The 22,815-nt window shown below is 35.8% G+C and overlaps 1 protein-coding gene across 1 annotated transcript; it reads left to right on the top strand.

The window, feature by feature from the left end:
* The first annotated feature begins 499 nt into the window (after window positions 1–499).
* On the top strand, window positions 500–22,347 carry LOC120422598 (uncharacterized). Its single transcript, XM_039586090.1, has 3 exons — window positions 500–1,319; window positions 1,761–2,231; window positions 22,277–22,347. The coding sequence occupies exons 1-3, from the start codon at window positions 500–502 to the stop codon at window positions 22,345–22,347; spliced, it is 1,362 nt and encodes a 453-aa protein (XP_039442024.1).
* The last annotated feature ends 468 nt before the right edge of the window (window positions 22,348–22,815 follow it).

Below are 22,815 nucleotides of genomic sequence, written 5' to 3'. Positions count from 1 at the left end.
GTTACAGATTCCGATCTGCTGTCGGGATGGCAAATGGCTCGTATTGTTGCGAGAGCACAGAGCCGTCCACTTATCGCATAATTCTATTTTTCGTTGAGTTGGAGTTGGAGAATGGACTTGGACGGGGTCTTTCCGGTTTTGTCCAGTTGGTTATGATTGGGTTTACGTAACGCAAGTTGTTTGCAATGGAAACAAGCGTTCTGTTGAGTGCAATAAATTTAAACGGTACTTGATATTCGATTTTGATAACAAATAGAATCGGGAAAGGGCTGATCTGATTGAATTGATCCATTTTGAAATTTTCCCATGCAACTTGGATTGATTGGTAGGATAGAGACTATCTGTTCAGTTCTGATCTATCAAACATGACATTTTCCGTGTACAATGTGAACATTTCCATTTAGTTGAAGTGATTCGCAATGTACATCGACTTGAAAGCCAGAATGTTCTAAACACTTTCATTTGCATTCTATTCGAGCTGACGGTTACATACGCCACAATGTTCCCAGTTAAAGTTGAACTCCTGCTTTACTGCTATGCTATCGTTGCATCTTCGACCTCGCTCGAACTGTTCAACTACGTTCATTACGTGGTCGAACACTTGACAAGCTTTGAACCAGACACTCAAACGTACGTGTTTTGCGACCTGTCGTCAAAGTATTCCTTCGACGGAATCATGCATCAACTGCTGACATCTCCTCGATTGGATCACGTTACGAAGTTGCTCATCAACAGTTCGTTTTCCACTGCTGGGCAGTTCAAGTGGTTCAAGACTAACAGCGAAACGTTTACGGATGTCCCCAACTTGATTGTGCTGCACGTTGGACGGAATCAGTGGAGGGACGAGGAACCGATGTTCTACACACTGCAATGCTTTCAGCAGAACACTAAGGTGTTGGTGCTGGTCGACTACAGGTTTCGACGGAACTTTGAGATCACCAGTTGGATTTTGAGTAAGTTGTTGAAGTTCAACAAGGTTGTTTATCTGGATATTAGGAAGGTCTTGGTGATTTGGACGGACATTGATGGGAAGCTGGCAAAGGTTTCATCGCACTACTCGGATCCGAACAAGCTGTTCCAGGATTCTACTCGTAACTTGGATGGTCGAAACGTAACCTACACCTGGAAGCAACATAAGGGCGTATTGAGGTCAATGCAGCTTGACCCAGTCGTTCGTTGGGTTAAAGAAACGGCAGAGTACCTTCAAGGTCGTGCTCAACCGCTGAAGAATCCCTGCCCAATCTCTGCAAAACTATTTGACGAGTGCTACATGAGGCACCTAGCATCGGGCGATGTTGATCTTTCCATCGATTCGGTCGTGCTCAGTGGATACAATCGAGGAAGTAGTCGCATTATTTTCTCGAACGTTCCAGTGATTGACCAGCTGATTGTACCGAAAGGCAGGACACTCCCGATTTTGACGATTTTCTTCATGCCGTTCTCCCGTTCAGTTTGGGCTTTGATACTGGCGATTCTGTTCACGCTTGAGATCATCAGCTTGCTGAAGCCATCGTTGTTTAGAAACAATCCCGTGCTTTTGGTGATTTGTGGTTTCGAACAAATCAGCTTGTACCGAACTGGAATTTTTGAGAGAATCCTTCTTCAAATTTTGGTGGTTGTATTTGTCATCCTGTTAAGCTCTTATGAAATCAAAATAACTTCATTGATGACCGCCAAACCTTTATCAAAAACTCCCAAAACGCTGAACGATCTAGTTGAGCTGGGAATCAATGTCAAAATTGACAGCAGATACAATCCATACTTGGCTGAAAATCCCCAAATCGGAGATTTGGTCATCAACGGAACCATCGACTATCAGGACTTGGACGGTGTCAGTGCGTACAACATCGACGTCAACTGGTTGCACTACATGGCGCATGTTCCATATCTGGACTACTATCGCCGTCAAAGGGGTTACTGTTTGCTACAGGAAACTCTGGGAAGTGGCGTCATCGGTTATTACACGGCACATCGGATGCCATTATACGAACAATTTCGTCAATCACTTGATGTTTTTGAAGAGGCTGGAATATTTGCACACTGGAGAAGGGAATACTTTAACTCACGGCGAAGTCCTCACCTAAGTTCCAGCAACATCGTTCACCAAAGTTGGCTAGCTCTAAATCTGGATGACGTTATACTGGCATGGATTGCACTGGCCATTGGATTCATCTTGGGAGGATTTGTGCTAACCTTGGAGATCTTAGAACGCAAGCTGTTGACCAAGAAGTGCAAACAAAGCTTTCAAAAACTTGCAGTGAAATGCATGCAATATATCATCTCTAGAAGAAGTTAATTTAGTGAATTACCAAGATCCGGGGTGACGACTGCCTCTGCGGAATTTTTGCCGATTTTTTTTTATACGCGAAAAAAAAAGTTGGAACGATGTTTTTTATCGCAAAAATCACAGATTTGACATCCTAAAAAATCACTGAAAAAAAAGAATCATCATGATTGGTTGAGTTATGCCCGAGAACCATTGAGTTGAAGTTACCGTTGCACCTTTTTTGGAGCCTTGGGCGTTGGAATGTTAAAATTAGTGCCCATGTTTTCCCACTTTCGAAAAAAATTTTTTTTGAAAAGTTGAGAAAATTCTCTATTTTTTGTTTTTTTGAACTTTGTTGATACGACCCTTTCTTTGCTGAGATATTGCCATGCAGAGATTTAAAAACAGGCAATTCATGTTTTCTTAGTGTTTCATCCAAACAACCCACCATTTTCTAACGTCGATATCTTAGCAATTAATGGTCCGGTTTTCAATATTAAAACATGAAACATCCGTGAAAAATTCTGATCTTTTCGAAAACTATATTTTCAAAAAAAAATCAAGACTAACATTTCAAAAGGTTCAAACATTCAATACTACGCCCTTTTGAAATGTTAGTCGTGAGCATGTGGGTTAAAAATTAGCGTTGTTCTAGAACATTGTTCGAAATTGACTAAAACTCATCGTAGAAAACAAAGACAGTAGAAAAAAAAATTAAAAAAAAAATTAGATTGAGTTACACACATTTTTCTAAAAAGTGCTGCAAAATACCTCCAAGAGATCTTTTTTCTTTGTTTTTTTTTATGTATAGAAAACACTAAAAATTTAATTTGAACAATATTTTTTATACACAAATTGTTTGATAAACTTATCAACTCCAAAACCCATAAGCATTTGACGTTCAATTTATCGTCATACTTTTTTTTAAAACAATTGTTTTAAAAAGAGCGTTTACGGAGACTTGATTCCTGCATTTTTACAGTCACTGGAATCAGCCTCAAGCTTAATAAATTGGGCTGGATTTTCATACATATTTTCCTTTAGTATAGTTGTAAATAACTTACTGCAGTTTGAACCATTTTTAAAAAAAATTCGTGAACAAAAATAACCAGCTTTTGTAAACATACTCAATTTTGGTCTAAAAAAGAATACCGTCCGTGGGGTGACTATGGGTCAAAAAACGATACACCTCTCGTAGTTTCTTAATAACAAAAACAATTTAGGCCGATGCAAATATTTAAAAAAGTTTTTGTCCTTCAGTTGGTTGCACTTGAATTTTCATCGAAATTTTGAAGTTTATTGTAAAAATATTTTTTTTGCCCCCTGATTTTTCGGGCCAATTTTGAAGGGGGGGGGGGTGACAAAAACTTTTAAAAATATTTGTACCAGCCTTAAATAACATCGAAAAAAATTTATCGTAGAATTGTTCTTAGATAGTTTACTAACATTTTCCCAAAATATGGTGTAATTTGATGGACTCTACCTTTTAAATGGCAATGGTTTGAAAATTGACCCAATCTCACCCCTCACAGGGGGTGACATTGGGTCAAATGAAACTAAAATGATGCTCAAATACAAAGATATGGTAAAAACAAGTCATCCAACAGTGTTTCTTGTTCGAGGAATCGTATTGACATGCTAAAATGTTTGAAGTAGAGATTTTCAAACATTTGGGTACTTTTTGATCAAAAAAAAAAATTGATTTTTCGAGAGGTCATTTTTGGCCAAAAACGTACCTCAACTTTAGACAGCTGCTAAAATGACAGGATTTGTTCTAGGAACGAGATTTTTCTGCAATGTCATCTTAGGGTGTCCCTTGTACAACCCTTTTAACAGAATTTAGTTTCATTGAGAAGTAGGGGAAAGTGGGGCAAGTGTAACAAGCAAAAGAAATGATTAGGATGTATTTGAAACGATTCTTTCACTTTTAGATTAAAAAATAATATTTTACTAAAAATTTTACCGTTTTTACGAAAAAAAATATTACTAAGATGATAAATAGTAAATTTTTATGATATTATTATAGCATGTTTAGACAATTTTTTAAACAATTGTTTATCAGTTTTTAAGAACATTTATGTATTTTTTTCACACTAAAATATGTTGATGCAGCAATTCGTATTTTTTTTCCATACTAAAAATCCATATGGTACACTTGCCCCACATATACAAGAATTTTTAAAAGCTCTCTACAAAATCAACCAAAAGATAAATCATGCTTTATAATAGGTGCAAGTCATTGGTAGGGACACTACTAATCTAGGAAAAATAGCATTTTGATAAAATGAGCCTTAAACGAACCCTAAGCCTTATTTTGTACTTTCCAAATATTATAAGGAAACAAAGGTTTTGAAAAAAACTTCATTCAATCTAATGCCCCGTGGCGTTTACGTCGTTTTGGCGGTTATGTGGTAGTAGAATCAGCTAATTCTTTTTTTTTTTTTTTTTTTGTGGGACTTAAGACTACTGCGACCATTGAGTTGATCTATTGTAGTGTACCCCTAATTACTGTCGCATATTTTTCAGGGTGACGAGTCACCATTTAGGGTGACCGCCACTGACTGAGGATGCGATATACCCCAGTTTGGCATTGCTTCAAGAATGAAGTCAACAACCGAAGTGGGATTTTCTAAATAAATTTCTGAGGGAGTTAGAGTCCCTTTATTGAAAAATTTAATTCTTTTTGAAATCAGTGCACCACACTCACACAGTAAGTGCTTTGAAGTTTCTACTTCACAGTCACAGAGCCTACAGATATCAGTTTGACTTCGCGTTAGCTTTTTCAAGTGATACCGTGATGGGCAATGTCCTGTAATTAATCCAATGTATATGTTTAGCGACCGTTTATTCAGACCAAGTATTCGCGACGTTTTCTGTTTGCTAGGGGTGATAAACAACTTGGATTGTTTTGCAGATTTCGAGGAAATCCAATTCTGTTGTATTCTTGCTAGCAACAATTCCTCATTCTGGAAATAATCAAAATTGTAAAAATTACGGCCTTACGAGCGATTGTTCCTCTTGCCCCATATGATCGTCTTGCCCCACCTTCCCCTACCTAAGAAATGGTAAAATCCGTAAAAAAATACTTTGACCCAATCTCACCCCCCATACCCAATGCCACTTACGGTATTTTAAGTTTTTAAATATTTAACATGCTAAACCTGTTATATTTTGAACACAAACGTACAAGTTTTATGTAAAATTGCTGTAACTTATAAAAAAATAAAAGCTGGCATGAATAACAAACATTTTGCTTAACATTTCTTCAAAATGTTGAAAGGGGGATCAAGTTACCCCTGCCATTTTGAAAATGCTGATTTAAAATATTTTTTCAAATGATTGGCATCACTCGAAGAGTTTATCTGATTAAATACCCTTATCAGTCAATCATAGTTGAATGTTTAAGCTTTCAATTCATGCAAAAAGTTCATAGTTTTGTGAGAAATTGACAGAGTTATGTGCGATACAAAAAAAGAGATCAAGTCTCCCCACTCTCCCCTACATAGTGAAAAATTGTCTAAAGAATCCGATAATGCAGTCCGTTTTCCGTTTCGAACTCATTTTCATTGGGAAAAGCATGACACATTGATAGTATTTATGTTACCTATTTATCAATGTTTTCAGAATTATAGTTGATGATATGATTCTATAGTGTTAAACGAAAAAGTTACTTATTTGAATTTATTTATTTAGCAAATCGAATAACAGTATAAATTCAACGCTTTCCACGCTTGTGGTGAGCCTTCCTAGCTCTCTTCTTAGATTGACGAGTCTTCACACGTCCCACGTAGACCTGCCCCGTCGTTGGTTGATCTCCAGCGGTAGTGGTGTTGATCTCAGAACCCTTGACCTCGAGAAGATCGATGTTGCATTCTATTTGTATTTAATTCATATTTTTCATATTTCAAACAAATCTTCAACTTATCAATGTCACCCCAGTTTACGTTAAAGATTCAGTTGTTTCAGACATACTTTTTTTACAATCTTCAAGTTTGTCAACTTTCAAACAAAATAAGTCTGACTATGATGGAGCATTGTTTCTCTTTTTCAACCAACCCTTTCCCACACAACGGATGCAAAAGTTTGTACACATCTTTCCGAGCGGTTCACCGGAACTTCCTAATCATATTTACGGCCCCCAAGAAGCTCAGCATAGCAAAATATTATTTTTTCTCCTCTCCTCATGCAGTCATGCAGTCAGTGCCATACGTGAATCCTTACACAAGTGAGTTGAGTTCGCTTCGTGGTGCTGCCTCAGACTTGATGAAAACTTAATCTTCTGGTAGCTACACAACGACAACAGTGTGACGGCAGGGGAAGAAGGCCATCGCTCTGCTGCTGTGCAAACGGCCCACAAGGGTTGTCAGTATGGCATCAGATAAGAGGATTCGTCGAGGATTTTTTTTTTCGTGACACTCGCGCTGCGCACTTTCTGGAGGCAGGAACTTTTGGGCAGGGGTTCGAAAACAGAGTAGATTTTTCAATTACCTTTCAAAAGGTCATATAATCTTTTATGTCAGAAAAAATGTGTAATTTTACCTCTGAAAATATTTAATTATAATTATGTCACTTTTTCAGCCTTAATTTAGGTAAAATTACAACATAAAAGAGGTCTTAAAAAATACAACTTTCAAATTTACTCATGGTACATAGGACCTTTGAGAAAGTACTCTAGATTTGTGGAGAAATTTATTTTGATTAAAAATACAAGCACATGAATTGATCTTTTTTCAGGATAAATGTTTTCAAATGGAAAAATTGGGTTTTTTATTTTGTTTTTCCAATCAAGCCCATGGGATTTTCTTTTGAATCAATCACAGTGGGCAAAAACGGGTGAAAAACGGATCTTTTGATGCCGTCAGTTTCTGCCTATCAAAAATATAATTTTTAATAGAAAAAATTACGAGGATTACCAATTGGTGGTACTCTTATCAGCAGAAAATGACGGGAAGTGGTCCATTTTAACCCATTTTGCCTTTTTTAGGGTATTTTACTCGAATATCTTTAAGAGCGAGTCCACGAGCAAAGCATACCCATCTCGCATCGACCCCACCAATCTGCCTGAAATTTTAAGGGGTTGTTTGTACATATAAAAGCAGCATCTGGCCAAAATATGAGCACTCTAGGTCAACGGGAAGTGGGGCAAATCGGGACACAAAGTTTAAAGGTTCAAAAACGTCAAAAATCTTAAAAAGGCTATAACTTAGACAAAATGCAATTTATTTTCAAAATTCAAAATGCATCTGAAAGGGCTTAAAAAATGCAACAAAATGCAGGATAGAGCATCCCAATTGGTTAAATCTAAAGGGAGTTATTGGCATTTTAGTGAAAAAAATGCATAATTTTCAAACTCAAATAAAAAAGTGTTCCATCCAGATATCAACTCGGTTCGACCTGCAGCTTGTAGGGGACATCTGGGACTACCATCTAAGACTGAGAACGCTTTGGGTAAGGCAGTTTAACATATTAAATATACACTTTTACTTTTAGTGATTTTTTTGGTTGTAAATTTTTGCTCGGGGGACCCCTTAGATCCCATTTTCCGGTGATAATTTTATCATATTCGTGTTTCTGAGACAATTTCACAATAGAAACATGCATAAAAATGTTTATTTTGATCCATTTTAACCCTTTAAAAAAAATTGTTCAAAAAAAAATAAAAAGCTGCTTTTTCTGGTGTCATCTAGTATCCTTGGAAACGAGCTTGATTTTCAATAAATGTGAATCGAAGATTTTTTTTAACTTTTTTTTTTAAAGGGTTAAAATGGATCAAAATAAACATTTTTATGCATGTTTCTATTGTGAAATTGTCTCAGAAACACGAATATGATAAAATTATCACCAGAAAATGGGATCTAAGGGGTCCCCCGAGCAAAAATTTACAACCAAAAAAATCACTAAAAGTAAAAGTGTATATTTAATATGTTAAACTGCCTTACCCAAAGCGTTCTCAGTCTTAGATGGTAGTCCCAGATATCCCCTACAAGCTGCAGGTCGAACCGAGTTGATATCTGGATGGAACACTTTTTTATTTGAGTTTGAAAATTATGAAAAATTTTCACTAAAATGCCAATAACTCCCTTTAGATTTAACCAATTGGGATGCTCTATCCTGCATTTTGTTGCATTTTTTAAGCCCTTTCAGATGCATTTTGAATTTTGAAAATAAATTGCATTTTGTCTAAGTTAAAGCCTTTTTAAGATTTTTGACGTTTTTGAACCTTTAAACTTTGTGTCCCGATTTGCCCCACTTCCCGTTGACCTAGAGTGCTCATATTTTGGCCAGATGCTAGTTTTATATGTACAAACAACCCCTGAAAATTTCAGGCAGATTGGTGAGGTCCAAACGACGTCCCATACAAAGGGGTATGCCCTGTTCGTGGACTCGCTCTTAATCTTCAACTACCGTAGTTTGCCGCACTTATAAAGTATCTTATTTTATGTAAAAAATCACGAGAAATCGATTGGTAACACTCTCAATGGCGGCAAATGACGGGAAGGGCCCATTTTGCCCCATTTACCCCCTTTTTATGTGCTTTTCTTTAATATCTTGAATTTCTGTAGTTTCCTACTGTTTTAAAGAATGTTATTTTATGTAGAAAATCGCTTGGAATCGATTTGTGACATTTTAATTGGCAGCAAATGACAGCAATGGCCCATTTTGCCCCAGTTACCCCATTTTATGTGTTTTTCGCAAATATCTTTAATTGCCGTTGTTTTTTCCCTTTGAAAGTTTACTATTTTATGTAAAAAATCACGAGGAATCGATTTGTGACACTCATTTGTGGCAAATGACGGCAAGGGCCTAATTTGCCCCATTTAACCCCTTTTAATGTGTATTTCATCAATATCTTGAAATTACATTATTTCCTACAGTTTGAACATATGTTATTTTATGAAGGAAATCATGAGGAAACGATTGGTGGTGTTCTCATAAATGGCAAACGACGGCAAAGGCCCGTTTTGCCCCATCTACCCCATTTTAAGTGTTTTCTTTAATATCTTGAATTGCCGTGGTTTCCCAAAGTTATAAAAAAGTTATTTTTTACAAAAAATCGCGTGGAATCGATTGGGAACACTCTAACTTACGGCAAATGGCGACAAGGGCCTATTTTGCCCCATTTCATGTGTTTTTAGTCAATATATTGAACGTGTCGTGATTTCCTATACAGTTTACAAGAATATTATTGCACAATGCATAGTACGTTCAAGATATTCACGAAAAACATCTCGAGAGGGAGTAAATGGGGCAAAATGGGCCCATGTCACCGTTTGCTGCAAATTAGAGTGTTCTCAATCGATTCCGTGTGATTTTCTGCAAAATAACATTTATTTTGAGTTTAGGAAACCACGACAATTCAATATACTAAAGAAAACACATAAAATAAGTAAATATGGTAAAATAGGCCCTTTTCGTCGTTTGCCGTTAATGAGAACGCCACCAATAGATTCTGCGTGATTTTCTGTAACAAATAACTTTTTTTTAACTTTGGGAAACCACGGCAATTCAAGCTATTAAAGAAAACTCATTAAACGACCACTCGAATCCTCGTGATTTTTTACATAAAATAATTTACGTTTAAACTGTTGGAAATTATGGCATTTCAAGATATTTACGAAAAACAAATTAAAAGGGTTAAATGGGGCAAAATGGGCCCATGCTGTCATTTCAATCGATTTCTTGTGATTTTTTACATAAAAAAGTTAATTTTCAAAGGAAAATTAAAATAAAAAAAATTGAAAATATTGACGAAAAACACATAAAATAAGGGGTAACTGGGGCAAAATGGGACCTTGCTGTCATTTGCCGCCAATGAAATGTCACTAATCGATTCCTCGCGATTTTCTACATAAAAGAACATACTTTAAAACTGTAGGAAACTACAGCAATTCAAGATATTTACGAAAAACACATAAAAAGGGTTAAATGGGGCGAAATGGGCCCTTGCCGTCATTTGCCGCCATTGAGAGTGACACCAATTGATTTCTCGTGATTTTTTACATAAAATAAGATACTTTAGAAGTGCGGCAAACTACAGCAGTTGAAGATATTCGATAAAAAACACTCTAAAAAAGGCTAGATGGGGTAAAATGGACCACTTCCCGTCATTTGCCACTAATGATAGTACCACCAATCGATTCTTCGTAGTTTTTTACATTAAAAATAATTCTTTCGATAGGCAGAAACTGACGGCATCAAAAGATCCGTTTTTTCACCCGTTTTTTTGCCCAATTTGGAATGCTTAGAAAAATTAATGAATTTGTCTATGAAGAGTTTTACTGTAAAAATATCGACAACAATTATTATTCCCAAAATATCACCTCTCAACTTTAACAGCTCTGTCGCAAAATTGTAAGCAAAATTCTCAGGTTTCTATGTCGTGTTTACTCAATTCCGTTTGACATTCTTATTTTCTCTCTCATTTCCACATTCACAATAATTCCTCCTAAAAATAGCGTAGCAGCAAAATCCGCCATAAACCAAAAATTTGCTTACGCAATTTAAAGGGACGTAATGTGCGGTCGTTTTCTAATCCACCTCCCGCATTCTTTCATTGCGATTTTCTGAGAAAACAAAAGAATCTTCAGCGAGTGTTCGTGAACTAGGAAAAAAGAAGGAGAGATAGAAAGAGAATGCTTCTGCTGGAAAGCCCAAAATAAAAGAAGAGAACTTACAACTTGCCGGTACCTTCTGATATTTTGGTGCAAGAATCATTAAATAATAATTTTTCTATCATTCATTAGGAGAAAAATACATTTAAGCAAAAGTAAATTAAAATTAAAGATCTTTTTCAAACTGACATTAATTGTTGAAAATCAAAAAAAAAAATTAAAACGTTACTTTTTTACGATTGAGAACCTCTCCAACTGCACTGCATAAGCACCACGCGTTTAAACAAGATCATAACGTCATGATTCGAATTCCCGGACGCTTCGAAACCCGGACACTTCATCTTGTTTTAGCAATTATTTGGATATAAGTTCGCATTATGAATGTCAAAACTGTGTTATTTGGTGAATTCTAACATCAACTTTCATTTGAAGTTTGTTTGAACGCTGTAGTTAATGAAAAAACAGTTAAATACAATAAAATTATAAGTTTACCAAAAATGCGAAACATTTCACTTGAAATATTTCATAGGCGTTCGAAGCACCGGGAAGGCAAAGCAGAAATTTATGGTTTCGATTTCCTTAAATTCTAACAAATTTTTGTATAAAATATCGATTGTTGTGATGTTAACAGCTTATTTGAGACCTAAAGAATGCCATTCACTAACAATTCAGTCCAAATTTGTGCGATTCATAAGTAAAATCGAGTGTCCGGAATTCGAAGCAAAAGTGTCCGGATTTCGAATCAGCTTTTATCAGTGTCCGGGATTCGAAGCACAACAAGTCATTTTAATTTTGAAATTCTGATGAAAAATTGTTTGAAAAGACATATTTTGCATGCATTTTCTTGAAACTGACTGTTTATACTACATCCTGATGATGTTTCTACATTTCCAACTTATTACATGATTTTTTGCCAGCTATAACAAAAATGATATGCTACTAAGTGTCCGGATTTCGAATCATGACGTTACCCACACTCACTTGCGATACACGCACCCACCCGTGACTCGTTGCGAGAGCATGTGTTTCCGAAAGAGTCAAACTTGTTATTTATGGTTTCAGCGAGGGTTGAAAATTTTTGAATTATGTGCGCACCCCCGCCGCTGTAATCCAATTTGCACACTTTTGGCTCACTTTTGGGGGGAAGGGAGGTGTGGTGCTTTTGAGCTTTTGCAACAACGTTGTTGTTCATAAACAGTTGTTGTTCTTCGGTGGAGGGAAAGTGCACGTGACTGTGACCAGGGAAGAAGGGGGATAGCCTGTCAAACATGTCGTCCCGTTGGCACGAGCGACGGTGACGGGAAAAATCCTCTTTTTTCTACGGAAATGCTGATTTTCAAAAACACCAAGGGGAAAAACGGGGTAGGTTTCTTTTCATTTTGCCCTTTTTCCGGGAAGGAGGCAAATGTGTGGTAAGTAGCTTAGCAAAAGGGTTCCCCTGGGAGGGGATCGCGCTTGATAGATGGCATGATTTAGTTGCAGTTGTCAAAATGCTTTTCTCCCTTCGTGACAGTATGTGAAAGAACATAAATTTTACAACTCCAGGCTTATCAAGTTGTGTTTGTTTGGAGTGAAGAGCAGTAACAAGTGGAAAGGTAAATATCAGATGGTTGAGCAGCAGCTGGGGCATCAACATAATATCGAACTTGGTTTTTACCAGTGGTACAAAATCTGTTTTGCTGGCCAATATTTCCGATATTTCTGAAGAGGTGGTGGGCCGGTAAAGAATGTTTGACACAAGTGTAAAAAAAAATCATAATGTAACGTTGCAATAAAAATACATACGACACATTCCGGCATTGTGACGTCACGAAATTGTTCACTTTTTTTTAAAAAATATGTCTTGTAGGCTATCTATAAGTAATTTAAAATTTTGGAAAATCTCAGGAGATACCCCCTGGATCGATTCTTTATGCAATAATAAGTAACTGTGCCAATTTAGAGCCAAATCGGATAATGATAAAAGGTCGCTTTTTATCGTTGAAGTTTATATGGGAAAAATCGGGAAATGTATGGGGAAAAACATCGCTTCAGGATTTTGGCAGCTGGTGGCACAGGTCTCGCCCAAAATTGTCCAAGTGTGAGATTCTTGTAGGAATTTAATTCCCTACAACTTTGTCAAAGGGTACATGAAGATCCGAGTTGATCCTGATGAGTTATTAGCAATGCGATGAAAAGAAATCGGCTTATATACTTAAAAGTAAACAAAGGATATATAAGAAGTATATAAGAAAATACTTTTTACTTACAAAAATCACCAAAAATCAGGATCAACTCGGATCGTTTTGCACCCTTTAGGATATTAAATTTCCTACAAGAATCCCACAAAATTTTGGGTGATACCCGTGCCACCTGGCAGAAAAATACTGAAACGATGTTTTTCTGCATACATTTTTGCGATTTTCCCCATATAAACTTCAACGATAAAAAGCGACCCCTTAACCTTAAACCTTTTTGGCTCAACATTCGCACAGATACTTATTTTTGCCTAAGGAATCAAATCAGAGGGTATCCCTGATATCGATTTTTTTTATTGCCACCCTACTCTGTAATCAAAACTATTCCAAAACATGAAAAATTATTACAAATTTGGATTAGAAATTAAATTTTCTCAAGTACCAATTACTTTGAAAAACTGATTCTAAGTCGAAAACGGTTAACTTTTTCTGATCAAGCTCAAATTTGATGTAGCTATTGATACCATCAAAACAGGCAAGACTCTCGATTATCTACCAAATCGGACCACCCCCTCCTTTTTGGCACCTCCACAAAGTATCATTTTTTTCGTGAAAATTGTAATAACCTCCATTTTCAAACTACGATATTTCGAGAACCACAAACCGTAGTAGGTTAATCCAGGATTCATTTTGAAGAAAATTAGACGTATAATCGATTGGCGGAGTCCAAAACAGAGTATGTTTCACATGTTGCTAAACTTTTTCAAAAATCGCCTGTTTTAACATATGTTTTGATCTCACTATCACACAAGATCCACTTTTCATCGCCATGTTTTCCTTTTCATAGTTACCCCAAAATATATCAATTTTACCTACAATATGCTAACGCGTTGGAACTAGCAGGTGGATATTGCTCTGAAACGAATCAACATGCGCACTCACTGGGACTATTCAAAATACAAATATCTCGTGAACCAAAAGAAACACATTGAGATAAACAGTTATTCTTGTATAGAATTTCCTCACAAATACGATGGTGTGGTCAAAACCAAACTCAAAGTTAAAATTTAGCAACTAGTTTCATTTACGCAACAAACACTCAACACAATTTTTGATTTGAAAATTGACTCCTTTGAACGATTCTACGTCCAATTTGCTTCATGAGTCTTGGATCAACCTTAAACGATTTGAAAAATATTCATGCGAACTAAATTTTCTTAAAAGATATTAGATTCAATTATTACTAAACGCAGTCAAATCTTAAAATTATTTAAAGTTTTTTTTCTTCTGCACAAACATTGGTTTTTGCTTCACTTTCTACAAAATTGAACTTTTTCTGGTGTCATTTTATCAACAAAGTAATGGATTATGAAGAATATTAGTTCTAAATAAATAAAATCAAATGCAAGCAAAAATATATTTGAAATTAATTTAAAAAATATATATTTAAAAAACAGAAAAATCTAAATAATAGAGGAGAAAAGCAACTCGCGACAAAATTTTGAGGCTAGGAATTTTGACAGGTATGATTTTCATAAAGTATTCGCCTCCTTTTCTCTCCCACAGAAAACTGGGGACAATGTAGCTGTCAAACTAGGCCAAACTGTTAAAGTCACTCACAAAATGAACTTTGAGTGATTTGAGTTCACTCCTAACGTAACGATTTTCTCCTCTATAGAGGACACATTGTCCCCAGTTTTCTGTAGGAGAGAAAAGAAGGCGAATACTTTATGAAAATCATATCTGTCAAAATTCCTAGCCTCAAAATGTTGTCGCGAGTTGCTTTTCTCCTCTATAGAGGAGAAAATCGTGACGTCAGAAATGAACTCAAATCACTCAAAGTTCATTTTGTGAGTGACTTTAACATTTTGGCCTAGTTTGACAGCTACTTCGTTCCCAGGTTTTCTGTGGGAGAGAAAAGGAGGCGAATACTTTATGAAAATCATACCTGTCAAAATTCCTAGCCTCAAAATTTTGTCGCGAGTTGCTTTTCTCCTCTATACGTGCAAAATTCGTTGCTAGGGCAACCAAACAAGGATTTTTCAGATTTTTTGTTTAAGGTGTGTAAATTCGTATATAAGTAAATATTTTTTTAATGATTTTGTCCTCAACTCGAACCAAGGTCGAGGAAGGGGCCAAAAATGAAATTTAAAAAAGGACATTACAAGCCATCGTTGCAATATTTGAATATAGAGCAATTCCAGCTCAAATGAGGAATTTTAAATAGACATCACACCGTCTTTTCAGACTGAATTTACTAACTAACGGGACAAACACAGAACACCCAGAGGAGATGGTCGGGAATCGAACCCGGGCCCCTTAGCACACATGAGGGATCGGCAGCCGAAGCCGCTAACCACCGCGCCAAGGGGGATTTTTGTGGTACTTTTTATCCGACCCCCTTTGATTTCATTGAAACTTTGTAGACATGTTTTTCATAAGTTTGTCTGTTTTATTGAAATGGCCGCAAAACTGTCAAAATCCCTGTTTTTTCATCTTTTTTTATTTTTTTAACCGCTGTATCTTCACAAGGATTGGACTTAGGACAATGGTCAGTATGGAGGGTTAATGTAAAATTTTCTAGAGAACCGATTCCCACTATCGGCTTTAGACAATTTTACGTTCAGACCACTTAAAAAGAAAAAAAACATTTTGTAAATGATATTTATACGTTTTTAAGGAGAGATACACCATCCTGAATTTTTAGAGTCTTTTTGAAACATCTTTGGCTATTTCCTCAAATATTTTGGGCGTAAAGAATCGTGGCATCACCTTAAAATTTAACTTTTAAACTTAAAAATTTATAAATCTCATGGAAGTGGCATTTATTTTTCCTTCAGTGTATTTTTTTTTTCAGAATGCCCTCCAATTTCCAACAAGTTTGTCTTTGACCACTTTTTGATACGAAGTAACGGCTTCGGGATACAGTAATTTTTAAATAACGAAATACGAAAATATATTTAGATAACTTACGCTCTTCTCAAATGTTATTTTCGAGTGCAATTGGCTCCATATAAACAAAAATGGCTAAGAATCGGACAGGGTCGGGTAAAAAGTACCAGACAAATTCCTGATTTAAGCTGGAATTTATCTACAATCAAAAATGAGTTAAAATGCATTTTATGTGAAATAGTGATTTTTCCGGAAAAAATGACTTTTTATTAAGGTGTTAAAAGCGCCTATGCCTGAAAATATTCGGATTCCTCGGACAAAAGTTTATTTTTTGAAGAAAATCGACGAAAATTGCCATTTTTAGGACCACCCTAACACGGCGTAGGTCATCGTAATGGCCAAACGTTTGAGTTGTTTGGAAACATTATATTAAACAAAATTCTTTTCTAAATCGGTTAAGGACTATTATAGTACATTGCACCATGAAAGTGAACAGTTTTCTTCCTGGTTCCCTGTGGCATGAACTCTGTTCACGTTTACGCGAACTCATTTTTGAGTGTAATGTTTCTTAGATTGTTTAAAATTCATATAGAGTTTAAAGCCGCAAAAATTCTTCTAATAAACTCACAAATGAAATTTCTCACGTTCTTTGCTGAATATCGAATATTCATACAGTTTTTAATGTGGGTTTATATGGTATGAAAACTTGTTTGGATAAACCGACAATGCAAAATGGCTTTTTGGTACAGGAAAGGTTCCCACAAAAATTTCATTTAAAAAAATATGTTTAATCTTAACATTTTTTATTTAAATACAGAATGAACTTTGAAAAGCCTTTTCAAAAACATAAATAACACATTTAAAAAAAATTGAAAATAAATTCTCCGCAAACCCACCATCTTTCATCGTGGTCTCGAATGAAAATTTATGATCACTGAAAGACACTGCTCGAAGAATGTTTGCACCAAATTTATTCCCAGCAGCAGAGCCCTCTGTCACTTCATCTTTGGGTGGCAGAACAATAAAGTGCATTATGTGTCTGTTTTTTATGCGTCTCGTCTGGAAGTGAAATTTATTGAACCGAAATCGACATCTTCCTCTCCGATGGCACTGTGGCTGCTGTGGGGACCTCCCGGCCTCCCGGAAAAGGGGCAAGCCACAATTTGGGACGCATAATAATTTCCTGTTCCGGATCTTCCACGGAGGACAGAAAGTTTTTTCTTTTCGTCTAGACAAATTGGCAGGCAGCTTCTCGAGTTTGGAAAGTAATTCGTTTATTGTGTGTGTGTGTGTGTTCAACTAACTTTTGGTTTATCTGCGGGCAATAATGGCTCAATTTGAGTGAAAGTGAATTTGGCAGGTCGTAAAAACTGCATGAATGAGCAAGCTGAGCGGGACAGGGACAGATTTTTCCAGTTTAAATTTCGGGCCAGGTGAATTATCTAAAAATGTAATTTCATTTTCTCAATCACATGCATTCTCCCATTTCAATTTCACTTCAATCATCCCACTATCAATTATGTAACCAAGTTGAGAGCTCATAGCCAAGCTCTCTATTCCACTCATTACCACTCATGGTCATCATCATCACCATGGTGGCGTTCCAAAAACAATCCCGGTAAATGCCTGATGCCTATCAGCGGAGGACACTCAGCCCTGCCAACGACGACGATGTCATGATGAAGTGTTGATAAAACAAGTTAATCTCGTCCTGGCTGAAGCTCAAGTGCCAATTCCAAACTCTGGAGAATGTTTGCTGGCATAATATTACACGCGTTCCCGCCCCCATCAACAGCCCCCCCACTCGTTGATGAGGATGACTCTCGTTATCCAACTCATCGTCCTCGGGGAGCACGGGCTCAGGCAAGCAAAAGTTATCTAGTTGAAAGTTCAATTAAACTTATTGAAGAGGCTCTCGTGACGAGCACTTGTGATTTTTCCCCCCACATCTTACCCCGTGGAGATCCTGCGACAGGTCCTGGACGGTACTCCTCCACGGTGAGTTCAACGAAGCGCAAAACGCGTTGTCATCATTTCTGATGGCCTGTCGTTATTGCTACACGGTGTGTCCAATGAGGCCAGGTCGGGCCAGCAGCAGCCGTGGGCCTACGGTACAGTGCAGGAAGGACAGTTTTTGGAAAAGTTTGAAAATTTGTTTAAAACTTGGTCAAATTCAAAACTATTTCCCCTCTTCGGATTTTCGTGAAACTTTGCTATAAGTAGTAATTTTAGCACGAATCCGAAGTCCATTTTCCAATATCTCCCCTTAAATACGACCCCTTCAATTTTCCGGGTTTTTACCAATACACGTTTTTTAGTGATTTGTAGATCGAAACCGTGAAAAGATAGAAATTTGGTGTCAAAAGGAACAACTGTGTAAAATTTGGCGTCCGAATTGATGGTGTAATAAAAATTCCGAAAAAAACGTATTTTTTATCAAAAGGTGAAAAAAAAAGTTTTAAGACAGTCAACAATCGAGAGCAATGTAATTTGATGGGAACTTTAATGTATTTTTCAAATCTCAAATAACCCAGAGAGGGTTATTGAAATTGAAATAACAAGCCATTATCTCAACTTTTGAATGAAAAAAGTGTTTTAAATGCATTTTAACCCTTGTTCAGTTATTTGAAATCATTAGTTTCAAAAACTTATAAGACTTAAGAAAAACAAAAATTATAACGAAAAAAAAACTTCGAAAAATTTCAAAAAATACAGTTTTTTTTGTATAAACCCAAACATATAGAAAATGATTCTTAACGCAAAGGAACGCATTTTAAATTGATTGCAACTAATTGCAATTAAATTTGATTTTCTTTGCCCCCTGATTTTTCGGGCCGATTTTGAAGAACCGAATATTTGTACCAGCCTTAAGTTAAAAGAATTTACCAAATTTTTTTTAAAACGGTGACGATTTTGACGATTTTTGAATTTTTAGACAGAATTCCCGGGATTTTTCCACAATCGATAATTTTCAGATCTCGGGTATTTTTGAATATTTTGTACCGGTTTACCTGGAATTGAAAAAAAAATATAGATATTTTGGTCAGGAATTTCAGATTTGGCTGTGAAAATAGTGAAACAATTGAATTCTTAGTAATCGATAGGATTTTAAGGCACAAATGGGTATCAAATGATCGGGCATTTTTTATACATTTAGATAGAATGGATACATTTTTTGAAAATTACTCACTATTTTCTCACAAACCTACGTTTTTTCGAAAAAGTACTGAAAAAATAGTTATTGCCAGATGGGTATCATATGAATGTGAATTTTTCATACATTTTGCTAAAAATAATGTATTTTTTTCAAAATTCTAAAATTTTTCACAAAACTTCGTTTTCAAAAAAAAATACTGAAAATTTAAGTGTTCTGAAATATTGGTATCAAATTATCGGGAATTTTACTCACATTTTCTTAGCAGTAATACACATTTTTATGAAAATACTTAAATTTTTCACAAAACTACGTATTTAAAAAAATGCAAATTTTAGTTATTGCCATATGGGTATCAAACGATCCGAAAATTTTCATTCTATGCGAAAGTAATATTTTATATATTTTAGAAATAATAAAAAAAAACTCACTTAAAACATATTTTGGAAACAAACTTAATGTTAAAGTATTTAAATGCATAAAAAAAAAAACAATTGTAATGTATTCAAAATGTATGAAAAAATCCCGACCATTTGATGTCCATATTGTTAAAAAATTGGATTCAGTAAGGCGGTTAAAAATATTGTTTAAAGTTTATATCCCTCGACTCTGACCAAAGGGAGGGCAAAAAAATAAAAAGGTAAAAAAAAATAAATTTCGAGCCATGGTTTCAACATTTGAATGAAAAGCGTGTTTTAAAATGCATTATACACCTGTCCAGTTTTATTTTTGCAATCATTGGTTTTCAAAATATCTTAGTAGTGACGAAAATTTTATTTTTTTGCGAAAAAAAAGTTTTTGCGGTGCTGTACATCGGAGTTCCAGAAAAATTCAAAACATTTTTAAACGAGCCCAAAAATGCTAAATATGATTATCAATATAGAAAATTGCATTTTAGATTGTTTTCAGTTGATTCGACTTCTATTTTCATTTAAATTTTAAAGTTTTTTGACAAAATATTTGTTTTGACCCTTGATTTTTCGGACCCCGCTTCAAGGGGGGCGACAAAAACTTTGAAAAACATTTACAACGGCCTAATTATTGAAAAAAAAACTTTTATTATTTCTATCAAAATTTATTAAAAACCCGATTTAATATCACCAGAGGTGAACTAGAGCATTTGTTACAAAATGATGAAACTCTGAAAAATATATTGGTGCAATTAATTTTTCAGAAATATAATGATACCACACAGTGAGAATTTGACATAAAGCTTCGAATCTTTTTAGACTTAACCTCGAATGCCATTATTTTTTTTTTATTTCAGAGGTACATTCTGGGCCGCAAGATAATTATATTTAATTAAGAAAAACATATTGGATTAACATTAGTAGAAAAAAAATAAAGGGTACTCAGTCTTTAATGTTAGTCTATGATCAACTTAAAAAAATATGTATCGATATTGCACTTTGTCGATCTATTATGAGAAGCCAGAAAGCACACTTTCACGCGCAGCGTAAAACGCGCAAGCGTAAATGTGCTGGCGTTTATGCTTCGACTTGACGACTTGTCGATCTTTCGAGCGAGAACGAGCCGGGACTTCGAATTTGATGTTCATTATATGATTCTGTATAAAACCAAAAATTTAATAGGAAAAAATAGGCTAAAAATAAGACTAAAAACACTAATATGGCTATATCTCTTGAAATACATTTTGGAAACGCTTCAAATTTTGGGCCCAAGCAGTTTATGGCGCATGTTTTCGAATGGCTTTTTGTTTGAAACTGAATTCTTTTAATTTGGTAGTGTTATCTGTAAATACCTCTAAAAATGTCTTTGACCACATTTGCTGGTCGAAAATTGTGAATCGAACAATAAAACGTTCGTCTCCGACCCCACAGCTACAGATCTGAAATATAAAAATTGTGGGTTTTACGAGCGGTTTTCCAATGATGGAAGACACAAATTTTGAAGAGCGGATACAAACATCGCTCATGTATTTCAGAAAAAGAGCTCTCAAAAATCAGACTTTGATTTCCGGGTTTCGGGCCAAAATTCAATCGAAAGAGCGCATCTAAACCTTCAATTTAGTAAGAGGATTTTTTTCCTGGGACGAATCCTCGCCGTGTACGATTTTTTTAAGATTTCTGAGAAAAGCGTTTTTCCAAAAGCAAACCTTAAACCTCTCTTTTGTAAGAAAAGCAAAAAAGCACATATAATTTTTTTAAATGCATTTAGGCTATCTAAAATTTGCTGTCCCTAATCAAATTGTAGTCAAGATTGTCTCAGTTAATGGAAATCAACTAATTCTATACTTTTAAACATTAAAATTTTTATAAGTGTGTTGAAAATAGATTCAAGACCGTTCCGAAAATAACCCGTGATCTCGGGAATTTCCGGGATTTTAAAAAGATTGTTGGAGGAGGGAGGAAGGAGGGTAAACTTATCGCCCTATTATGGACTATTTTCGAAAAACAAAATTGGCTGAAGTTTCCGAAAAAAAATCTTTCAAAATGCACACGGTTGCGTTATAGGGGTTACAATTTTGAACAACTGGTCACAAATGGTTAAAATCATCGCCTTCCCAAAACAAATATTTTCAAAAAATGTGATAACTTGTGAAGAATAAATATAATGTACCCAAAACGGTTACAAAAATCACGGAATTCTAAAATGAAAAATTTAGTTAAAATCCAGAAAAAAAGAAAGGGGTCGTACCGCTCCACCGTCCCGAGGTATCAAAAAATGGACCTCAGATTCGTGATCAGGGACTAAAATTCCCCCATAGAGTAATGTGTCACGGAGATCAAAGAGGAGTCGGCCAGGAGCTGCGTGTGTTGGTGGAGAATGACCCATTAAAAAAACAAAGAATAATTAAGAAGAACAAAGCACAAGAGAAGCAAAGTTTTTTTTAGAAGAAAAGGTGTCCTCCTGAATATGAATTAACTTCTACCGGAAAAGAATTAATTTTTAATTATTCTAAGTTACAACAAACAATAAAAAAAATCATCCCATTTTTCGACTTTTTAACTGAATTTTAGGAAAGTTTAGATGAAAAACTAATCAAATTACGTTTTTCCAAACTTGAAATTCTAAAATTATTTGCGACTTTTTCACTCCTCACTGTAATCCTGCAGAGTTGTCGATAAGGACCGAAAGTCAGCCGTCGTAATTTGCCACGGTCGGTTGGTCTGTCCTTCTCGATGATGCCCTTATGCTCTCTTCCACTCTCCAGCGAAGGTGCACTCCGCAGAACCGTCGGTGAAAGGTGGAACGGACGTCAAACTGTCCTTCCAAGACCATTAACAAGCGAACCTAGTCCCTGGTTCACGACTTATGACGATGGCAACGGGTATCGTTAACAATGAGTCCAAAGTAATTATAAGTGCTTTTGCTGGGGTGTAGTTTTTAACGACGTTGGATGCAACGGGATTAACGGGGGAAGATTGAGAAAACTTGGCTGAGTGGGAGTGACAACAGATTCAGAGCGTTTAAATCTCTTCGTAGATATACGTTTTATGGTGCAATTTCATCTGATTTAAGTGAAGAAGACACATGTTTTTAAACCTTAAATATTACAAGGAAAATGCAAAAAGTCCCGCCCGTGTGGATCAATCGGACCGCGCACTGGACTCACAATCCAGAGGTCGACGGTTCGAATCCCGCGGTGGGCGCTCTAAAATTCTTTGTGTAAACATGGGTATTCGGCGCCGTCGCTCTGTGCCATACTTTCATACACTTAGGAGCCCAGGGCGGCGAAGTCCTTGTAGATAA

Source organism: Culex pipiens, chromosome 3 (genome assembly GCF_016801865.2).
Source record: "Culex pipiens pallens isolate TS chromosome 3, TS_CPP_V2, whole genome shotgun sequence".
NCBI classification, from domain to species: domain Eukaryota; kingdom Metazoa; phylum Arthropoda; class Insecta; order Diptera; family Culicidae; genus Culex; species Culex pipiens.
This window is presented reverse-complemented; position numbering and strand designations above follow the sequence as displayed.

What these genes read in the sequence shown, in the direction of transcription:
- LOC120422598 (XM_039586090.1), top strand. Translation starts at nt 500, where the DNA reads ATGTTCCCAGTTAAAGTTGAACTCCTGCTTTACTGCTATGCTATCGTT. An exon ending in TCTTTCCATCGATTCGGTCG is followed by an intron (nt 1,320 to 1,760) that starts TGCTCAGTGGAT and finishes GATACAATCCAT; the next exon opens with ACTTGGCTGAAAATCCCCAA. An exon ending in CAAGCTGTTGACCAAGAAGT is followed by an intron (nt 2,232 to 22,276) that starts GCAAACAAAGCT and finishes TCCACTCTCCAG; the next exon opens with CGAAGGTGCACTCCGCAGAA.